This window comes from Patiria miniata, unplaced genomic scaffold (assembly GCF_015706575.1).
Source record: "Patiria miniata isolate m_02_andy unplaced genomic scaffold, ASM1570657v1 HiC_scaffold_3, whole genome shotgun sequence".
NCBI lineage: Eukaryota > Metazoa > Echinodermata > Asteroidea > Valvatida > Asterinidae > Patiria > Patiria miniata.
The window spans coordinates 30,347,406-30,365,719 of NW_024037069.1; the positions used below are offsets into that span (position 1 = coordinate 30,347,406).

The following is an 18,314-nucleotide window of genomic DNA, read 5'->3' on the forward strand; positions in this document are numbered from 1 at the left end:
TGAAGGGAAAAACAGAGAAATATATGAACGTGATGACAGCTAGGATATTCACTTCCATCATAAACACCTTCAAATTGACAGTAATTGCAATTAATTAATTTAGAACTTTCTTAGAAGTCAATGATATTGATTTCCAGACATTTATCGGTTTGGGGGCAAATTCTCAAGTGGTTATGTACCGGTAGTCTAAATTTTTCTACACTACTAATTGTGCTGGTGAGGTCTCATAAAAGCCACTGCAATAGCCCTGAGCCGTACCGGTCCACGTCAAGCTTTTGACATGCAATTATACGCAGGTTTGGCCTTGCCCAATATTATTTCTACAAGAGCTTTCCCTGATTATCTTAAAAGCTTGATCATCTGCCAAAAGCAAGTTAAGAACAGAGCGCAGACTTGACACCTGAGGAAAATGCCGCGTAAGCAATCAATATACAAAGCACGCTCTACTTCAAGTGTACTGACAATGTCCGGCAAAGTACAGCTGCGCGTTCAATTTACGTCACATCCGAGGAAATCCCAAGGCATGGATGCGCTTGTCAAAACAGGCGCAATGTTTTAAGTGATAAGGAGAGATAGGTCTGAAATAATCGCCTGTGTCAAATTACGGCGCAAATTTTCTTTCCTGCTCATGTTTTCACCATCAAAATGCTTTTTGCGCTGAAGTGGACTTTGCAGAGACATCTCAGAGTAGCAAAGCAGACAGCAAGAGGCCTTGAATTAATGAATTCCCGGAAAAAAAAGTAGCCGCCGAACCTTGTGTAACCCCTGGCCGTTTTTAGAAGGACAAAGAAAAGATCTTAAAATAGGTTCTCAGTGCTTCAACATGCCACGGCCTTCACAAATAACAGGCAATTTTTTTTGCCTTGAGTGTGTATATTGCTCTATGGTATATTGGTGCATGAGTTGTACACTTTAACTTAAGTTAAGTCTAAGAATCTAAAAATCGACCTTTTTAGCTTGTGAAATGGATTAAATTTTTCAAAAGCACTTAGGTACCGGCGCTATGACAACACAACTAAGATACAGAGTTAATCTTCCATCTTGACACCAATTATGCCCCAGTGCATCCTGGGAACACGGTGCAACCTGAGACGAAAGTGCAGCATACCTGCCCAGGCTAAAAAGACGTCGTGTTTCTATCAAAGAAGCGTCCCAAATGTGACAGTCCAGCAGGTCATTTGGATTGTTTTGGCTTGGCAGATTTCCTACGGTAGCTTTGTCAAAGATGAGCATTAAGCTTGCATTTCAATCTTCAGTGAGTATGCAAAACCCTAAAGCATTTTCTCAAAGATGCATATCTAAGCTATCTTCAATAAATTCAATATTTTTCTCCTAACATGCCTAACACAAATGTTGGAAATTGTAGATTTTATTTTAAAGGGAATATACATCATTTGCTTTTGCTGTAATTTTCAGAAATGGATGGAATTGGGGGGTTGGAAATATATAGCAAATATAGTTACACTGACTTTTTTGAGGTTTTGGGTTCGAAAATGCTATAAAAACCAAGAAAAACAATCATTTTCCTGTAGTCTGGTTCCCTGACTCCATTTAAGAAGAAACAGAGCAGTTTACATACATTGGGGAATTGTAAGGTCAGAGAACCAGTCTAGCTGACTTGTACCCGTTCATAGGTGTGTAATCGATTGCAAACAAGTGCGATGGTCAACTGGGGCCAGTATTTGAAAAAAAAAACCAGTTTTTTTCCAACGCTGGTCGGCCGATCAGCGTTGGAAATTGATACAAAAATACCACTTTTCTTGAAAATGACAGTATACCAGGCGCCATGATTTTACAGGATGCTTTACACTGTCATTCACTAACAGTCCAGCAAAAAAGGTATTTCAAAATGATGTGGTAGTTTTATTTTTTGATGTTTGCAAATGTTGTATTTTCCCTTTAATGTAAAAAAACCACCTTTTTTTGTATTGTATTAGACGACAACCCTCTGACAAAAAGCTCAGGCATGCAACTGGGAATATAGGGGAAAAAATGTTTACATTTCGGTGCGGATGTGTGGTTACCCCCCCCCCCCCCCCCCAATCAAAACAAAAGCTGGATACGCTACTGCAGACCCCAAAAAGCACAAGGCCCCTACACTTTCTTTAAAACCCTAATTTCTATTTTGAAAATAGGTTGCAATGCATTTGTAAGCTAAATCCGGGTGAGATCACAAGAAACAAGGGATTTTTTCCATTCAGCCCCAATGTCCGGGCATGTATGCACCTCATCATTGTATTTAACGTCACCAATTCCCCCCTAGAGCCATCAGATTCAATTTCATTCTGAGAAATCCACCAGTCCCCTGCACTCCGTCCCTAAAGATTCTCCTAAAGAATGCAGAGCATGAGAGGGAGAAAATAATATATGCCCTTCGGGGTAAGGAGGGCGACAGGGAGGGCTGGAGCTACCAGGCAAACGAGCAGGCGAGCTTCGGATCATGGAGGGGTCGTGAGAAGTAATAGACTCACAGGTGATATTCACAGGAGAAGAATGTACAGACTATGAAAGCAAAGAGAGAGTGGCCAACAAAAGGATAACGATAGATCAAGCGTAAAGAGTGTGCTGCTCACACTATTCAGATGCGTTCCCCGTGCTATTCTCGAGTTTCACCTCGAAATAATGGATTTTTTTTTTTGAACTGCTGTTTTCCTAGCAAAATTTGTTTGCTTTTGAATGAGACATCGATCGACAAAAATGTTTGTTTAGTTTATATTGAATTATTATTATTACTTTACAATTTGGAACTATTGGCTGCCAGACAATAATTACTGTTCTCTCCGCCCAACGATCAGTATGGATCGGGAGCCAGACTGCTCGCAAAGCAGATGTGTTTTTGCCCAGCAATCAGTTCTTCTGATTTGAAAATCACTGGCATGTGGAAAAAGGCACACCAGGATTTTTTCCCAGACGTGTGATTTTTCTAAGCGTGTGATTTTTCTAGGCGTGTGATTCTGTGGTCCAAACTGGGACTGAACAATGTGGTATTTTTTTTACAATATTTATCTTGGTTTACAGTAAGGCCATTTCAAGAGCTCACAGTCACAGAAGTATAATTATGCCATAAATGTATGCCGAGGTGTGCGTTACAGAGGGATTCAGGCGTGCGATTATTCACACTTCTCGGGAAGCTTTAAGGCGTGCGATGGCGTGGGGGGTGCGATTGCACGCCTCAAATCAGAAGGACTGCACATTTTTTTACAGAGGTTCGTAGACGTCCAAAAAAACGGGACACAAAAGGAGGTTTTTTGGTTGGAATAAAAACATACAAATTGAAATTGTTTGAAGAAAATCAATTCAACTTTTTTGACGAACATTGGGTATGCAACTTTAATAAATTTATGGGGAAGGGTTGATGCTTGGGTTGAGTCAGATTGAGTCAGAATTGTGGAAGGGTGATCGTCTTCGGGTGATCGTCTTCGGGTGATCGTCTTCGGGTGATCGTCTTCGGGTGATAGTTTTAGGGGGAGCTCTGGGGGAGGGGCAAGTAGGGGACGGGGTAGTGTAGGGGGATTATTAGGCAGGAGACTCCTAGGATGATGATGAACTTGTAACTGGAATAGAGGAGTCGAGAGCGAATTGGTTATTCAAACTATTATATTTCCGGCTGTGTTTTTTTTTTATTCATATTTTTTCAATTATAAATATGCTTTGCATGTCTTTGCTTCCACAAGTACATGTATAAACTATTAAAGCACAAATCAACTAATCTTACAGTCACGTCGGAAATTCAGTTGTACTATTTTACGAAAGTGAGTCATTCCTTTGTTTGTGTCTGTTGAATTACAGACATAACAAAACAATGCTCACTTTTTTCGGCTTTGAATAAACAAAAATAAGCGTATCCACGTGTAGCACACATGCAATATTACATCTTATTCCACAACAAAGGATGGCAACTTATCAATGCACTGCGTTCATTTTTCAATTACCATCAAGATAAAAACGTGTGATGAAATTGTACAGTCATGCTTGGACAGACAGCCAGGGATGACATCATCCATCTGATGACTTATGGCGCTCAGATTGCCAGCTGGCAGTCAGACTAGTCTCCGCTCAAGCTGTACGTTCTTCGGCAAAGACAATACTCACGCACTATCTGAAGCACTGATAATGAGGAATATGTTTTAAAATTTGTTTATATTAAAAAAAAAATGTTTGATCAATTTTTCTATTGCTGTCATGTGAAGTCTGGACAAATTCCTTTTTACATTTTTTTTCAAACATAAGCTTCAAGCCGGTGAACAACCAAGTACTTACTAAAATAGCATTCTGTTTTGCATTACAAAGTCGTGATGAGAGCATATCCAAGGTTAATTTTACAGCCACATTGTCCTCTAAGAAAACCATTTCTTTTTATGTTTTTTAACTTTCTTTAATTAAACAAGGAAAATATATTTTCTTGAAGCTGTCAAATCCATAAGGCGAAGTAAAAAAACCATGTTTCTCATACCCGCCCGCTTCCTTTTTGGAGGCCGCCTGGATTTTGGTATTATTTTTTAATTTTGAAAAATGCAGTAAAAAAAACACCGAAAAAGTCCACAAATTCATCGGAAAATAAATACTTGCAAAAAGTGTTCATTGTAGACCAATACAACTCTAAATGACACTGTAACTATGTTAAGTTCTCTTGTCCAACTTGTCTTTCATTTTAAAAGTGTCTTTGAACAGTGGAAACACCAACGGTTGCAGGAAATTTTAAAATGGCGGCATCCTGAAAAAAATAAAAAATAAAAAATAAAAAGCCCCTCTTCCTACTTTTTTCCAAAAACCCGGACGAGACACTTTTTTTTTTTTTTATTCGGCCTAACATTGTTTCCTTCAATTTCAAAACATCATTTATTTTGTTATACAATGTATGCAATGAATATTTACCCTTTTCAACATATTTTGTTTAAACCTCGAATCCAGAGAAACGTCCACAACATCACTTTTAACATTTCACCACAAATGTGCTACCGGTAAGTCTCCAGATGTACCCATTTCATACCAACAAGCACGTACGTTTCACTTTCATTTTGAAAATGTGGAACATATCTCAGAATGAGTCATCACATGGAAGTACATGTACATGTACATGTTAAACATTAATCCAAGCTCCCTCATTGCAACCATTGCCCATATTAGTGAAAGTCTGCGAAGACATCATGTGACCTGATGATGTCATAGGTCACCTGACCCAAGTGACCCCTAACATCACTAGAGCAGACGGTTGTTTGCAGGTTTTTAGACAGATACAGATGTTAACAGACAGTCACAAGGGCAAAAACAGGAGATGGCAAAAGCAGTGGTGCATGGTGTGATGCATGTAGGGAAAGGGGGGGGGGATGGTAAAGGTCAAATGAGGCCATTTCCAAAAAAAAACTAGTTTATCCTGTTGTATACCTGCATACCAGGTTAAAATGTCAGCGTGCGAGAGGGGTCTTGGCTTGCTTGTGTCCTTGAGCAAGGAAGTTTACTTCAATTGCTTCTCAGCATCTAATATCAAACCCTTTCAGTTAGAAGGGCTTGAAGATTCGACCTCAAACTTGAGGGAGGGGAGAGGAGGGCTTAGAGCACAATATCCCCGCCCCGTAATTCTGCCAGACCTGCTGAACTTGCACACTTTACATTTAAACATCTGAGGTCACTTCAGTCCAAAAAAGCAGTTAGACAAATTTTTGTTTTAAACTTTATAGTTCTTTCACGGTAGAAATTATCATGTTGTTCAAGATGACTGAATGCTTGCATGAAAACAAGTGCATACATGTAGTATCCATGCACAATTAATGGGGGATTTAAAACAACAGCTTTTGGACTATTTTCTTTAAATTTTCAACAAATACTCAACTCTGTTTTATTAAACAAAAATCAAACATGACAGTATCAAAAACTGCCCATTTTATATAAAATCTCACCAACAATAACGATTGACTGCCTAAGTACATGTGCATCTCATCTTTGTTCTTTGTGTGTATGCACAGACACTAAGGCTCCGTCTGAGAGGATGAATCATCAGTGTATGTCTTTGCCTAGGGTGCATATAAGACCATTAGCGTTTCAAACATTGCCGCAGTTAACAGCTATGTACACACGTACAGTGAATCCAATCTCAATTATTAAAATGTGTGCGCCAGAGCCACGGAATAAAAACGATTTGTTTCATGGCAGATGGCAAACCAAGAACGAACAATTTTTCTTGAAAACGAGACGAGGCAAGCCTTGTAAAGCAGGTCCCAGAGCGCACACAATTCCATTCAATTGATTCAGAATGACTATTCACGGAAAGTCTTTTCATGGATCTGGTCTACGCAATGGGCCGGATTTAGCCCATTCAGTGGTGTTACGGGGTAATCCTATACAATAGCACTGCCCGGCCCTCTTCATCAGCCAACAACCAGTAAGGGTGTCTATATTCGAATAGTATTTGATTATTCGAAACTACATTTGATCAAATATATTCAAATATTCAAAACCCACCGATCATGTATACAGCCCTCGAGCCAGCTGCAACTGCGTGTGGCGCCCGTCAAAAGCTGCATGCAAAGGGTAGGCCCCTACCGGTTAAAATTTGCGTGCGGCGATCGATACTATGGGCCGCTATACCGGTAGTGTTTTGCAGTAAGTATTTTATAAACTGTCAAGGGATTTAACCTGCTAAAAAGAGGAGAGCAACGGACCACCGTAGACAAAAAGTTACTGTCAACAAAAAGTTGAATCTGACAATAATAAAGTTGAACTTTACGATAAAAATAACATCAATGTCGTGTGCGTGCATAGTTTTTAGAATATTCTTACCAGTAAAAAGCTATTCAAACATTCGCTGAAATCGATGAAAATGGATAAAATGTCAGACAGATGCATGTTTAACTTTCTACAATAATAATGTATTTCTCTCAGATTCAAAAATCTGATTTCAGACAAAAGTCCGACAAATCTCATGCCTCGTTAAAAAAGAAATCCTCAATCTCATGCCTCGTTACAAAAGAAATCCTCCAAAATATAATCCTTAGCTTTATTGTCGTGGGTTCTCAGAACTTTTACAACCTAACCAATAACCATATTATTCTGAATAACCCTGGATGTCCCAATTTTGTTTAACCTTTTTAATCCTATACGAGGGATATCCTGCGTATTTGTTTCGCGTTGTCTGATCCTGTGGTCTAGTGATCTCCGGCAGTTTTCTGCGTAATCCAGAGGTACATGTACTGGTATGATGTTTTATCATGGTACCGGTAGATAGTGAAAGTTTATCAATTGAGGACTGTTCGCATGACGTGTTTCAGAAGTTTAAAGCTATAGTCCATCATTTACAGCTATCCGAAAAGTAACTGGCGTAATTATTGTTGAAAAACATACTTGGTTGAAAGATAGTAAGGGGACTAAACTCCCTGTGAAATTATTCATTCTGGCGGCAAGCTGTCACTTTGAAGTAATCAACGAAAGAAGGCCTTTCCAACGGTGCGTCTTAAGACGCACCGTAGGAAAATTTAAATTAGTAGTTCGTTTTGTTATTCGACGCAGCACGCGCAAGCATTGGCACGACGCACACGCGCGCGCGGTTGCTATAATTCGTCGGATCAGTGCGCGACATCGCGTATAGCTACAATTCAAAACAAATTCAAAACATGATTCAGCAACTTTTGATATGAAATTGAGATCCTAGAATGCTGTTTTTCTCAGAATATACAGCTGAAGCTGAGCTGAAACTTCATCGGGTTAGTTGTTCAGTATCCTTCATTAGATTTTGAACACTATTGTTGCTTCAAACGAACAAAATGCACAAATTACAAATGATGGACTGTATCTTTAAGCATAGCCACCTAAAGATCTCCGCAAGTACCCAAGTACAGGTACTTTTTCTGAAAGGCTTTTGAATTGTTGATTTTTCGTACTCACTGCTTTGTGTGCATACCAGTATGAGATCACGCTATCACTGTACACTCACACGCCCCCCCCCCCTTCCCTTCAATGGCGAAGCATTGTGCTAGCTATTGTTTGGATAACCCATCATAGGGCAGTTGCTTTGTACAATAGCTTACACAATGCTTACACCATTGAAGGGGGCCACCATAAAAAATGTACAGTGAAGTACCGGTATGCTTGAATTGTCTACAGAAAAGATGCCAAAAGACACATGGGTTTCAAACAAAGTTGGCTAATGAAGCCGAACAGATTTTCTTTCCTTTTTTTAATGCTTTTTCCATTGAAGGGGGCCACAATAAATGTACCTCTAGTGAAGCTTGCCTGGATTGATCTATCCCTCCGTTCACAAGTACCCCCTCACCGGCAAAGAAAGTACAGTTGGGGGTGACCGATCGACACCATCTTGCCTGACTGCAATATTTTGCCGCAAAGCGCGGACAACGCACTGCTACCATACCTAGTACAAATCCCCTGGTGTATATGCGTCACACACAAGGAATGGTGCGCGCGCGTCAACCAACGAAATGTATGTGTTCCGTCCATGGGACGTCGTTGCTTGGTAAAAGGGCGCCCTCTTTTGTTGGCGTAGGAGCCCATAGACCAACTGCCAAAAGGCAAAATTCTAAGCAACTTTCAAACAAAGTTGGCTAGCTCTTGCAGCCGAACGGATTTTCTTGTTTCTTTCTCAGAAAATGTGGGCGTCCATCTAAACTTCTCGATCAAGTACAGAGTAAACAGACGAGGGCTCCCTTGCTGTGATCAATGGTATAATTGAGAATGGGGAAGGATATCCACGCACATCCGATTCAAATCTTGGCAAGTTAATGAGAACTGATCGCTGTAGTAAAGTTCAAAGGGTCGACAGAACTACCGGTACACATATGCACGCAATCTTTAAAGAAGGGGAAAAAACGTCGCTTTGGAAGGCCTCGGATTTCCCCCACATTTCCTCTACCGCAGGCATAAACATAGAGGAGCAGGAAAATGTATATTTGGATTTCGAAGAAATCGTTTGGAAGGTTTTAGCCTATGTTTTAGGCCAAAAGTTTTGGGTGATTCATAGTTTTGTCTGTAGTGACTCCCAGAGGGATACATATACATACCGGTATATGTGCAGGGGGAGTAAAAAAAATGAAACCCAAATGTCTAGACCATTGTTTAAGTGAAGTTCTGCATTCGCCTATAGCACTTTCAAAATCTAGGGTGTAAAAGCCCAATTCATAAGCTTTATTTTAGTACAAGAATCATTCAAATCGCTCATGTACTTTTTTGAAGTTGCCAAATTTTAAACACAACCACCGTTTTAATGTTCTGTACACGGATCGCAGAAAAGGTGTAAGGTCTTTCAGCAAAACAAAAGAAATCACATAGTGATGTTATCCCAATCGTCATGCTACGTGTTATTAATGTCTTTCATGTATTGTTATTAACTTAACAACTTGTTACTTAATAATATAGACTTATTGTATAGCATGTTCTATAGATCAACTTTCTCTCAAATAAGTCTTCTTTCCACCCAGACGGAGCCATGATGTCAATACTTCAAGTTCATACCAAAAAACAACTTTGAAAGTTTTCAGAAGAACTAATGTCAGAAATATGGTTTAAAAGCATGTACAATTACTTCCCTCAGGAAGATTTTACACAGACACTTGGCATCAAACATAAACACAAAGTCATATCCGTTTTTGTGTCTTGATCTTTTAAGTTTTCACAGGAACCAATGTAAAAAAAAAACCACAAGTATTCTAAAAGCAAAAAGAAGTCCGAAGATTTTACTGAAAGACTTGTCACTGGAGATGAGCATCAAAGTAGCATTCCCCCATGTTAATTTTCAAGTATCATCCTGAAAAACTAGATTCCTTGTCTAAACTGCTAAATATATTTGTCTAGCAATACAAAAGTGATTCACTTTTGAATGAGACATCGACCGTAACAATTGTCCCATGTTCAGTTATTGAATTATTACTTTACGATTTGCAATTATTGGCCACCAGACCATAATTCCATCCTCGCGGGTAGGCTAATTCCCAGGCAGTCCGTTCGCAAAGGGGATGTATACTGCCTAATGCAACAACCATTTTTTCCGAGGGTTGCAGACATATAAAAAAAAAAGGAAATGGAACTTTTTGGTTGGAATAACACATACAAGTCGAAAAAACATTTAATAAAAAAAAAAAATTGAATTTGTTGAAGAGCATTGAGAACGCAACTTGAAAGTAAAATCAAAAGTGTCTTCCCCTTTTTTTCTTTGTTTATTGCTGGACATCTTACACTAACTACCGGGAAAAAAACAACTCACCATTAAATGCAACAGCTATGCCAGCCTCTACCCATATCACCATCAGTAGAGTTAGTATCATCCTGGCAGAGGATGTCCGAGCCATGGCTGTCCGCGTGCTGACGTCTAGGATATGCGAGTCGTTGCTTCTAATGCAATCTACTCTCAGCCTGTTGACACCGACCGGTGATATATCACTACACTGCAGAGGGGGAGTGATGTAGTTTGGATACGGGGGTGAGAAAATAGGGGAAGAGATGAGGGCGAGTGGGTGGGGTGTTTAAGGGGGCGGGGAGGGGGTAGCAAGAAGAAGAAGAGAAAAAAAATCAAGCCGTCAACAATCAAATTACACATTTTTTTGACAAGTTTCCATTAATATATTGTGCTAATGGCTAATATGTCAACGACTTTGAAGAGACTAGTAAAAGTTCTTTTGATTTGATAGCAATGAGCGGCCTTTTTCAAGTTTGATCGGATCTGATATTTAGGCTTGGTGCATTCAGCGTTGCCGGGTAGCATTTGAGAGTAATGTACATTTTGTGTCATTATCGTCTTGTTGTGTGAACAACTCTTTGAGCCAGACTGTAACAGCGGGTACAATATATACAGATCCCGATATGAATTATTTTGTCTCCGTGTTATCCACTCGAGAATATATTGTTACTCTGTTGATAAATCTTGTTTTGAAGGATGACATTTCGGTATGAAATGTTATCAAAAGGTCAGATTATCGTTCAACATTAAGAATTGTCTTAAAGGGAATATACATCATTTGCTTTTGCTGTAATTTTCAGAAATGGATGGAATTGGGGGGTTGGAAATATATAGCAAATATAGTTACACTGACTTTTTTGAGGTTTTGGGTTCGAAAATGCTATAAAAACCAAGAAAAACAATCATTTTCCTGTAGTCTGGTAGATTGACTCCATTTAAGAAGAAACGGAGCAGTTTACATATATTGGGGAATTGTAAGGTCAGGGAACCAGTCTAGCTGGCTTGTACCCGTTCATAGGTGTATAATCGATTGCAAACAAGTGCGATGGTCAACTGGGGCCAGTATTTGAAAAAAACCCAGTTTTTTCCAACGCTGATCGGCCGATCAGCGTTGGAAATTGATACAAAAATACCACTTTTCTTGAAAATGACAGTATACCAGGTGCCATGATTTTACAGGATGCTTTACACTGGCATTCACTAACAGTCCAGCAAGGTATTTCAAAATGATTTGGTAATTTTATTTTTTGATGTTTGCAAATGTTGTATTTTCCCTTTAATAAAACAATTCCAAAAGGATATTGTATCATACACACATTGTTCTGTATATTCTTTTGGCATGAAATATACTTCACAAAAATCTAAGATTCCTTGAAGTTGTCAATAGCACTGTAGCTCACAAGCCTGAAAAAAAAAAAAAACGGTGAAAAGATGAAGAAAGTGAAAATGTCCACAGAAGTGGGTGGAAGCCCCCGGAATGATTTTCTGAGGAATACCCACACGATCTGGAACAGACGGAAACCCAATCTTCACGTTGGTTAAAAGAAGGAATCGAACCTGGATAATATGCACGCTCCTATTGGTTGGGGGGGGGGGGGAGGAGAGAGATGGCGAGCAGCTGATGTCAACGCCTCCCCCACCCCACACCACCCCCAACACCGTCTAAATCTTGAATTACAAAAAATATAAACATACAATGTACTGCACTGTTGAAATGATATGTTTCAGTGCCTCCCTTGAAAAATTGATGCACCCAAATGCCCCCCTCCCCCAAGAAGTTTGACCCTAGATCCACCGCTGACTTGGGGCCGAGCTGTATGTACATTTGTGTACATGTAGGTGTGTTTTACTGCTCTAAAACTTCTCATGTATTTCAGTCTTTGATGGTACATGAATGTCTTAATTGCTCAATTCTCTCAATGCTTTCAATCGGGTATGCATTAATTAGCTTCTTATTGTACATTCTTGCAAATGCTATTTAAAATACCTTTTCATAGCGAACAATAAAATTTCAATGATAATGGACCTACATGTATGAAGAAATCTAATCTAGTCTTTTCTAAATATCCATGACGCCCCTAAAATGCATTGTACATGTACATGTACTTGTCTAATTAAGCAATAATTTGGATTAAAAAAAAGACGATTAGCATTTTCCGTTGCCTTGAGCGCAGCTTACTGCTTGCCATTATGCCTGCCAACCAGACGCCGCGAGTCCCCATCCATTTTTCAAACCTTGCTAAAATAACCTTCACCACAGGAGCCTTTACTTCCCTTTTTAATGATACCGGTACCTCCAACTTGTCATTAATTTTTTAAAGCAATCAAGGTAATTGGCCTCTGCCTGGTTTAGTGTGGCCTGCGTTGTCGTTTGTTTCCACCGTTAAAGATACACTCTCCCCATGGTCCACATTATTTTTGAGTTTCACCATGCAAAATAGATCTTTTTGTCTTTCTAAATGCTTTTTCTAGCAGTGCAAAAGCTATTCACTTTTGAATGAGATACTAGGCGATAAACAATTGGGTCATGTTTACTTGGAATAATCACAAATTCTAATTTACCCGTTATTGCAGCCCAACAATACATTTCAGTTCTTGCAGGTTAGGCTTGTTATATTGTATTTTCAACAATCCAATGAAATGTTCGGCACCACCTTACGATGCAAACATGGTCACAATGTTGAATGACATGTGTAATTGTATTTTTAGTGCAATATTGTAGTAACAATTTGTTTGTAAGCCAACTTTTTCTGCTTTATTTTGTCATTACTGTTTTACTCTTGTATAAATTTGTTTTAACTTATCAGACATTGTTAGTCTTTTAACTTGCTGTTTGATATTTTTGTGTAATTTTTGTGAAAAAAAACATACATTCTGTGCCAAGTTGTCCTCTTAGTCAAAATCAATCAAGTGACTGTTTTCAACAGGTAAGAGCTCCCAGCCTACATAAAGCAAGATTGAGTGGCTGTGACTGTTCATGTAACTTGTTACAGCTATGCCTTGACTGTAGGTGATCGATAAGACAGCTGTGCCAAAAGTTGCCTGCTTTTGTCTGTTGACTGAATTTGACTAGTCAGAGTGCTTGTTAAAATATGATCTGACTGTTGGTGACTAAATGTAGCTTGTGTAACAGGCATGGCAAGAAAGTGGATCAACGTTTTGACTGTCTGTGACTGTTTAAACAGTAGGAGGGTTAATTATTTATTTTTTTTGTGCAGTGTTGGCCTGCCATAGTTTGCAAAAGTGCCAACCACAGCTTGGCACACACACTCTCAAATTTGTATCCTTGTGGAGACATTTCTTTGTTCTCGTGTAGTAAAGTTTTCAATTTTGAAAGTGAAGTTTCAAAATGCTCTTATTTTAACCAGAATTAATTTCCTTGGCTGAAATTCGGACTTAATATCCCTTTTCTAAAACTCTTCCATTTGCGACAGATCAACCCACCTTGGAAATTCCTTGTTTTTGAGTAAAATCCATATATCTATTTCGTGAAAACCTGGTGGAGACCTATTTATCTATAGAAATTGCCTTGTGGAGACCTTTACAATGTTTTGTTCCCTATTGTGTGCGTGTCTCCACTTGAGCACTTTTTACCAACCACAAAAAGTGGTTGCCAACCTGTGCCGACCACTAGTTAACCCTAACAATCCCCATCCAGTCAAACTCCAACACCAGGGTTTGTTGGAATCTGTTGGAGTGAGTACTGCACTAGTAAACTGATTATGCTTTACATGGGGTCAGGCATACCACCATAATCAGAGTCCAATAGTTTGGGTGTAGAGTTTACCATATGGTGTTGGAATTTGCTGGAGGGAGGAAGGTTCCTAGTAAATCACTCAAGGGGTTAGGTATAATTAAATATAGGGGCCAGAAACTCCTTTTTCAAAAATTAATGCATTAAAGAGCACACACAGTGCATCTTTAAATCCTCAATTTCTTAATGTATGACAATATATACAATCTATCATGCATAAATATTTCATCATCGCCTCGAACCATTGGCACGAACACTGCATCATAAAAAAATTTTTTACGGGGAACCTACATGTACCGGTAGGCCTACATATGTACAAAATTAATTTTATTAGTTTGCCAATTCATGCATGGTATGAACATTGGCAGCCTTCCATTATCAACGCACGACCCCACTTTATTTCTGCTTTGTAATTTAGACATTATGTACGGTGTAAATTAATCCACCACTTTCAATCTGCCACGCAAATCCAAGCACATTCTATATGTTGATTTAACGGAGTGGACTTCAAAAAACCGGGTGATATTTCAGTTCAAAAGTTCCTGTTTTGTCAAGAAATTAATCCAATGAATCAAATGAATACACTGTATTATGTTGGTTGTTTTCCAGGGTAGCCGGAAATCCGACATATTATTGTTTTAGGCAATGGTTGTTTTTTTTCAAAACAGATCACTTTCCTTTTTGTCTTTTCAAAAAGATCAATTTCTGTTTGTGGTGGATTATGTGTTCAGCCTGAATACATTTCAGCCGAATTTGATTTCAAAAGGAAATTCCGTTTCATCCATTTTCTGGTAAAAGTGGAAAGGAAAAAAAAGCAATATGGCATCTATAAACGAACCTGGATCCATATGGATTACTTTATCTTTGCATCAATACCGTGGGTATTTCTGCCCCCCCCCAAAAAAAAAAATGCTAAAAAACATTATTGTCAAAGTAAAACAGCTTCTTTACTGAAAGAAAATGATTTCAAGAAAATGATTTTAAGTTACTCTCACTGTACAATTGTAATTAATAGGGGATTTCAGAAATGACAATAAATCATCGAAAGCTTAAATCTCAATTTGTTTTAAAAAGGCCCTACATGTATAGACGTTAAGTTTTCAGTACCACATTGACACACAAAGAAATAGCAACTCCTTTAAAGTTTAAATGTATGTTCACATACCACCAGACAACCAACAAAAAATGCAGAGAATTCAATTCAACTGAAAAGTTGGATAACTAAAAAAAATATGAAAATAGAAAGAACACAGGGAATTCTGTCCAACCTTCCTTGAGAAAAAAAAATATCTCAATTTACATGTACACATGTTTGTATTAAGCATAATGTGAAACATAATGTGAAACATGTGTCTTCTGAGTATACCCGGTATGTACGTACATCAAGCATCTTGGTAACATTGTGTATCACATAATTTTACCTTGAAAAACATCTGAACCCAATCTAGAGCTGATCGATCCCGTCCAATCCGTCTGCACTTCCTTGAAAAAAGTTGACAAGCTGAAGACGGCATTTACTCTACCCCCAACCCGAGTACTAACGGCATTTGTCAAGCAAATAACACTCCAACAAATTCTGACCACTCAGTCATCGGGCCACTAATCGATTTTCAATCCAACTATCTTTAAACTGATTCTTTTTGCAGAGGGTCTTGGAGATTTTTTTTTATTTGCAACAGAACTTTTCCCAGAAAACCAGATTTCCCTCAACACAAAAACCCGGAATGTTCTCAAAAGTTCTCGACAATAAGACAAATAAGACAGGGTATCACCTGGAGAGGTCTCGAGACATCGCTCATGCGTCAAATCACTCAAATCTCCTCATCCGTAAATCCCTCCAAACACCCAAACACCGAATCCCACTAAGCTCCCAAACAATTCCCTTTGAGAACTGACCACTCTGACAAACATTCCTCTCCACTTGCTCGGGTTCCTCATGAAAATCTCTTTGAGGTTCAATTCACCAAGGACATCTGTTTTTGTGCATCTTGATCGGAATGTCAAGAAAGTGGGCACAATTTATCCCTTAAGCTGATCTGCTCAATCAAGTCAGCCATGATCTGTAGTGCAGGGATCGGGGTTTCGTGAGAAATCTGTTTTATTCCACGAGTACAAACACTTCGGAGCATTAATCGCTTCAAAGAGTTTCGGTGAAGAGGTACAGCAGACAAAGGCGGTCTTTTCGATCCGTCAGTGATGAAGTTAATCAGCCAGAAATATGATTTCCACTTAAGCTTAACAATTGAATGCGTTTCCAGTTCAAACTACATGTACATAGGTCCGTGCTACTCCATGTACCGGTACCGTACTTGCCATTTCAATCTCTTAATCGACATGGTCATGCTTAAAGGGAACGTACATCATTGGCTTTTGCTTTAATTTTCAGAAATGAACTATTTGAGGGGTTACTATATAATAGATCAAATATTGTTACACTGACATGTTTGAAGTATTGTGTTTGAAAATGCTGGAAAAACCAAGAAAAACAAAAATGCTCAAGTAGTCTGGTTCCCTGACTCCACTAAAGATAAAATGAATGAATTTTTAGATGCCAGAAAAATGTAAGGTAAGGGTACCAGTCTAGCTGGCCTGCACCCCTTCATGAACATGTAACCAATAGCAAACAAAATTTGGACTGAAAAAATTGTGAATTTGGAGCAGTAGTTGAAAAATAGTTTGGTTTTTCCAACGGTGGTCAGCCGACCACTGTTGGAAATCTATACAAAATTACCATTTTCTTGAAAATGACTTCACACCAGGTGCCATAATTTTACAGGATGCTTTAGACTGTCATTTACCAACATTTACCTAGTAAGGTATTTCGTAAAAACTTGGTAGTTTTATTTTTCGATGTTTTCAAATGTTGTATATTCTCTTTAACCAGCTCACGTCGGATGACATGTATCCACGCAAAGGTTTTGCAGTATTCGGAACGTATGGCGGGTAAACACGAAGACATCTGCGACCTGCTCACAGCGAGCGAGGCCGGAAATATCAGGGTGTGCTACCTGCACGGCCTGAACCTGAACATTGAGGTTGAGAAAATCAATCCCACGCCTGGGTCCAGTCAATGTCAAATTTATCCAGGCGCGAACAGGTTAATACCATTAAGATGGTGCTGAACCTAGAAATCTATTTCCAAAGCTCAAAGTTAAAGACTTGGGCCTTAATATCATAACTTAATATTCATAATTACAATCTAGGGAAAACCCAAAATTAGTCTTCATCACTAGGGCTGTCACTAATATGCCAAATAATTGCATATTCGATCTCCAATCAAATATTCGAATAGTCTTTTGCTGGTTTGAATATTCGAAAACAAAAAACTATGCACGCACACAAATGACTGTGATGTTATTTTATCGTAAAAGTTGTGGTGCTTAATTTTCAGGTGCCACTGTTTTTTGTTGATGGCAACTTTTTGGTCGATGGTGGTTCATTGTTCCCATCCTTTTGGCAGGTTAAATAAGTGATAAAATTCTTACTGCAAGAACACTCCAGCTGCCCATATCGATCTCCGCACGCAAAGTTTAACCGGCAAACTCTGTGTGCAACTTTTGACCGGTGCCGCACACAGTTGCACCTGGCAATTTTGAATATCCAAATATTTTGTCAAACGCAGTTTCGAGTAATCGAATACTAAATTATTAAAAAATGAACAGCCCTATTTCAACACAATTCGCAAGGTCCACATTAGCAATATAACAGCAGCTGCACGACTGAAGCTTTCTTAAGACCACTTGACTGGGCCCAATTTGATAGCGCTGCTTAACAGCCGACTTTGTGCTTACAGAGCCTCCATCTATTTCATAGGGACCGTTAAGCAGTAAGCACAGCAAAAGCACGCTTAACAATAGAAGAAAACTTTGCTTAAAATCAGTGACGTAACAATAGAAATCTCCATGCGCACAACCGTTAGCATGAAATAGTGCTTACATGTAAGCAGCAGCATGATTTTCTGCTATAGTAAGCACAACTTTTCTGCTTACTGTTAAGCAGTGCTATGACATTGGGCCCTGGTTGGTAGCCGGATACACTGGTTCTCATGATTAATTCTGTCAAACAAAGGTTACTAATTCGATCTATTTGAGGCACAAGCAAGTCCAAACTGCAGTAAAGTGTATTTCAGACGATGTAAGTATAAAGCTACTACAAAAAAGTATATCTTGTCCAAAAAATACCAATTGTGTCCAATGACCAAAGATATCGACAAATTGAGCTTCTGGCAACATGGGTTTGGATAGCTCATTTGGTAGAGAATCGGTACAGTGCTCCAGTGTCTGCAAGTTTTCAGTCGAGTCATTTTATGGGTTTTTTCCCCCAAAACGCTTTGAGACACCTGAGAATACCTACATGTATGCATAAAATGCCTGGGTTTAA

General features: G+C 38.9%; 1 protein-coding gene across 2 annotated transcripts in view; it reads right to left on the reverse strand.

Annotated features, from left to right (window-relative positions):
- Positions 1-18,314, reverse strand: part of LOC119737205 (interleukin-12 receptor subunit beta-2-like) — a 60,431-nt gene that overhangs the window by 21,388 nt on the left and 20,729 nt on the right. The window contains exons 1-2 of one of the 2 annotated variants that reach the window (XM_038211389.1): positions 15,356-15,521; positions 10,208-10,388 (exon numbers count right to left, since the gene is read on the reverse strand). In XM_038211389.1, coding sequence (XP_038067317.1) covers positions 10,208-10,388; positions 15,356-15,448 — 274 coding nt within the window. In that variant the 5' untranslated portion in view covers positions 15,449-15,521. Of the gene's footprint in view, positions 1-10,207; positions 10,389-15,355; positions 15,522-18,314 lie in introns of those variants that run through there. The other variant, XM_038211390.1, reaches the window with a different exon arrangement.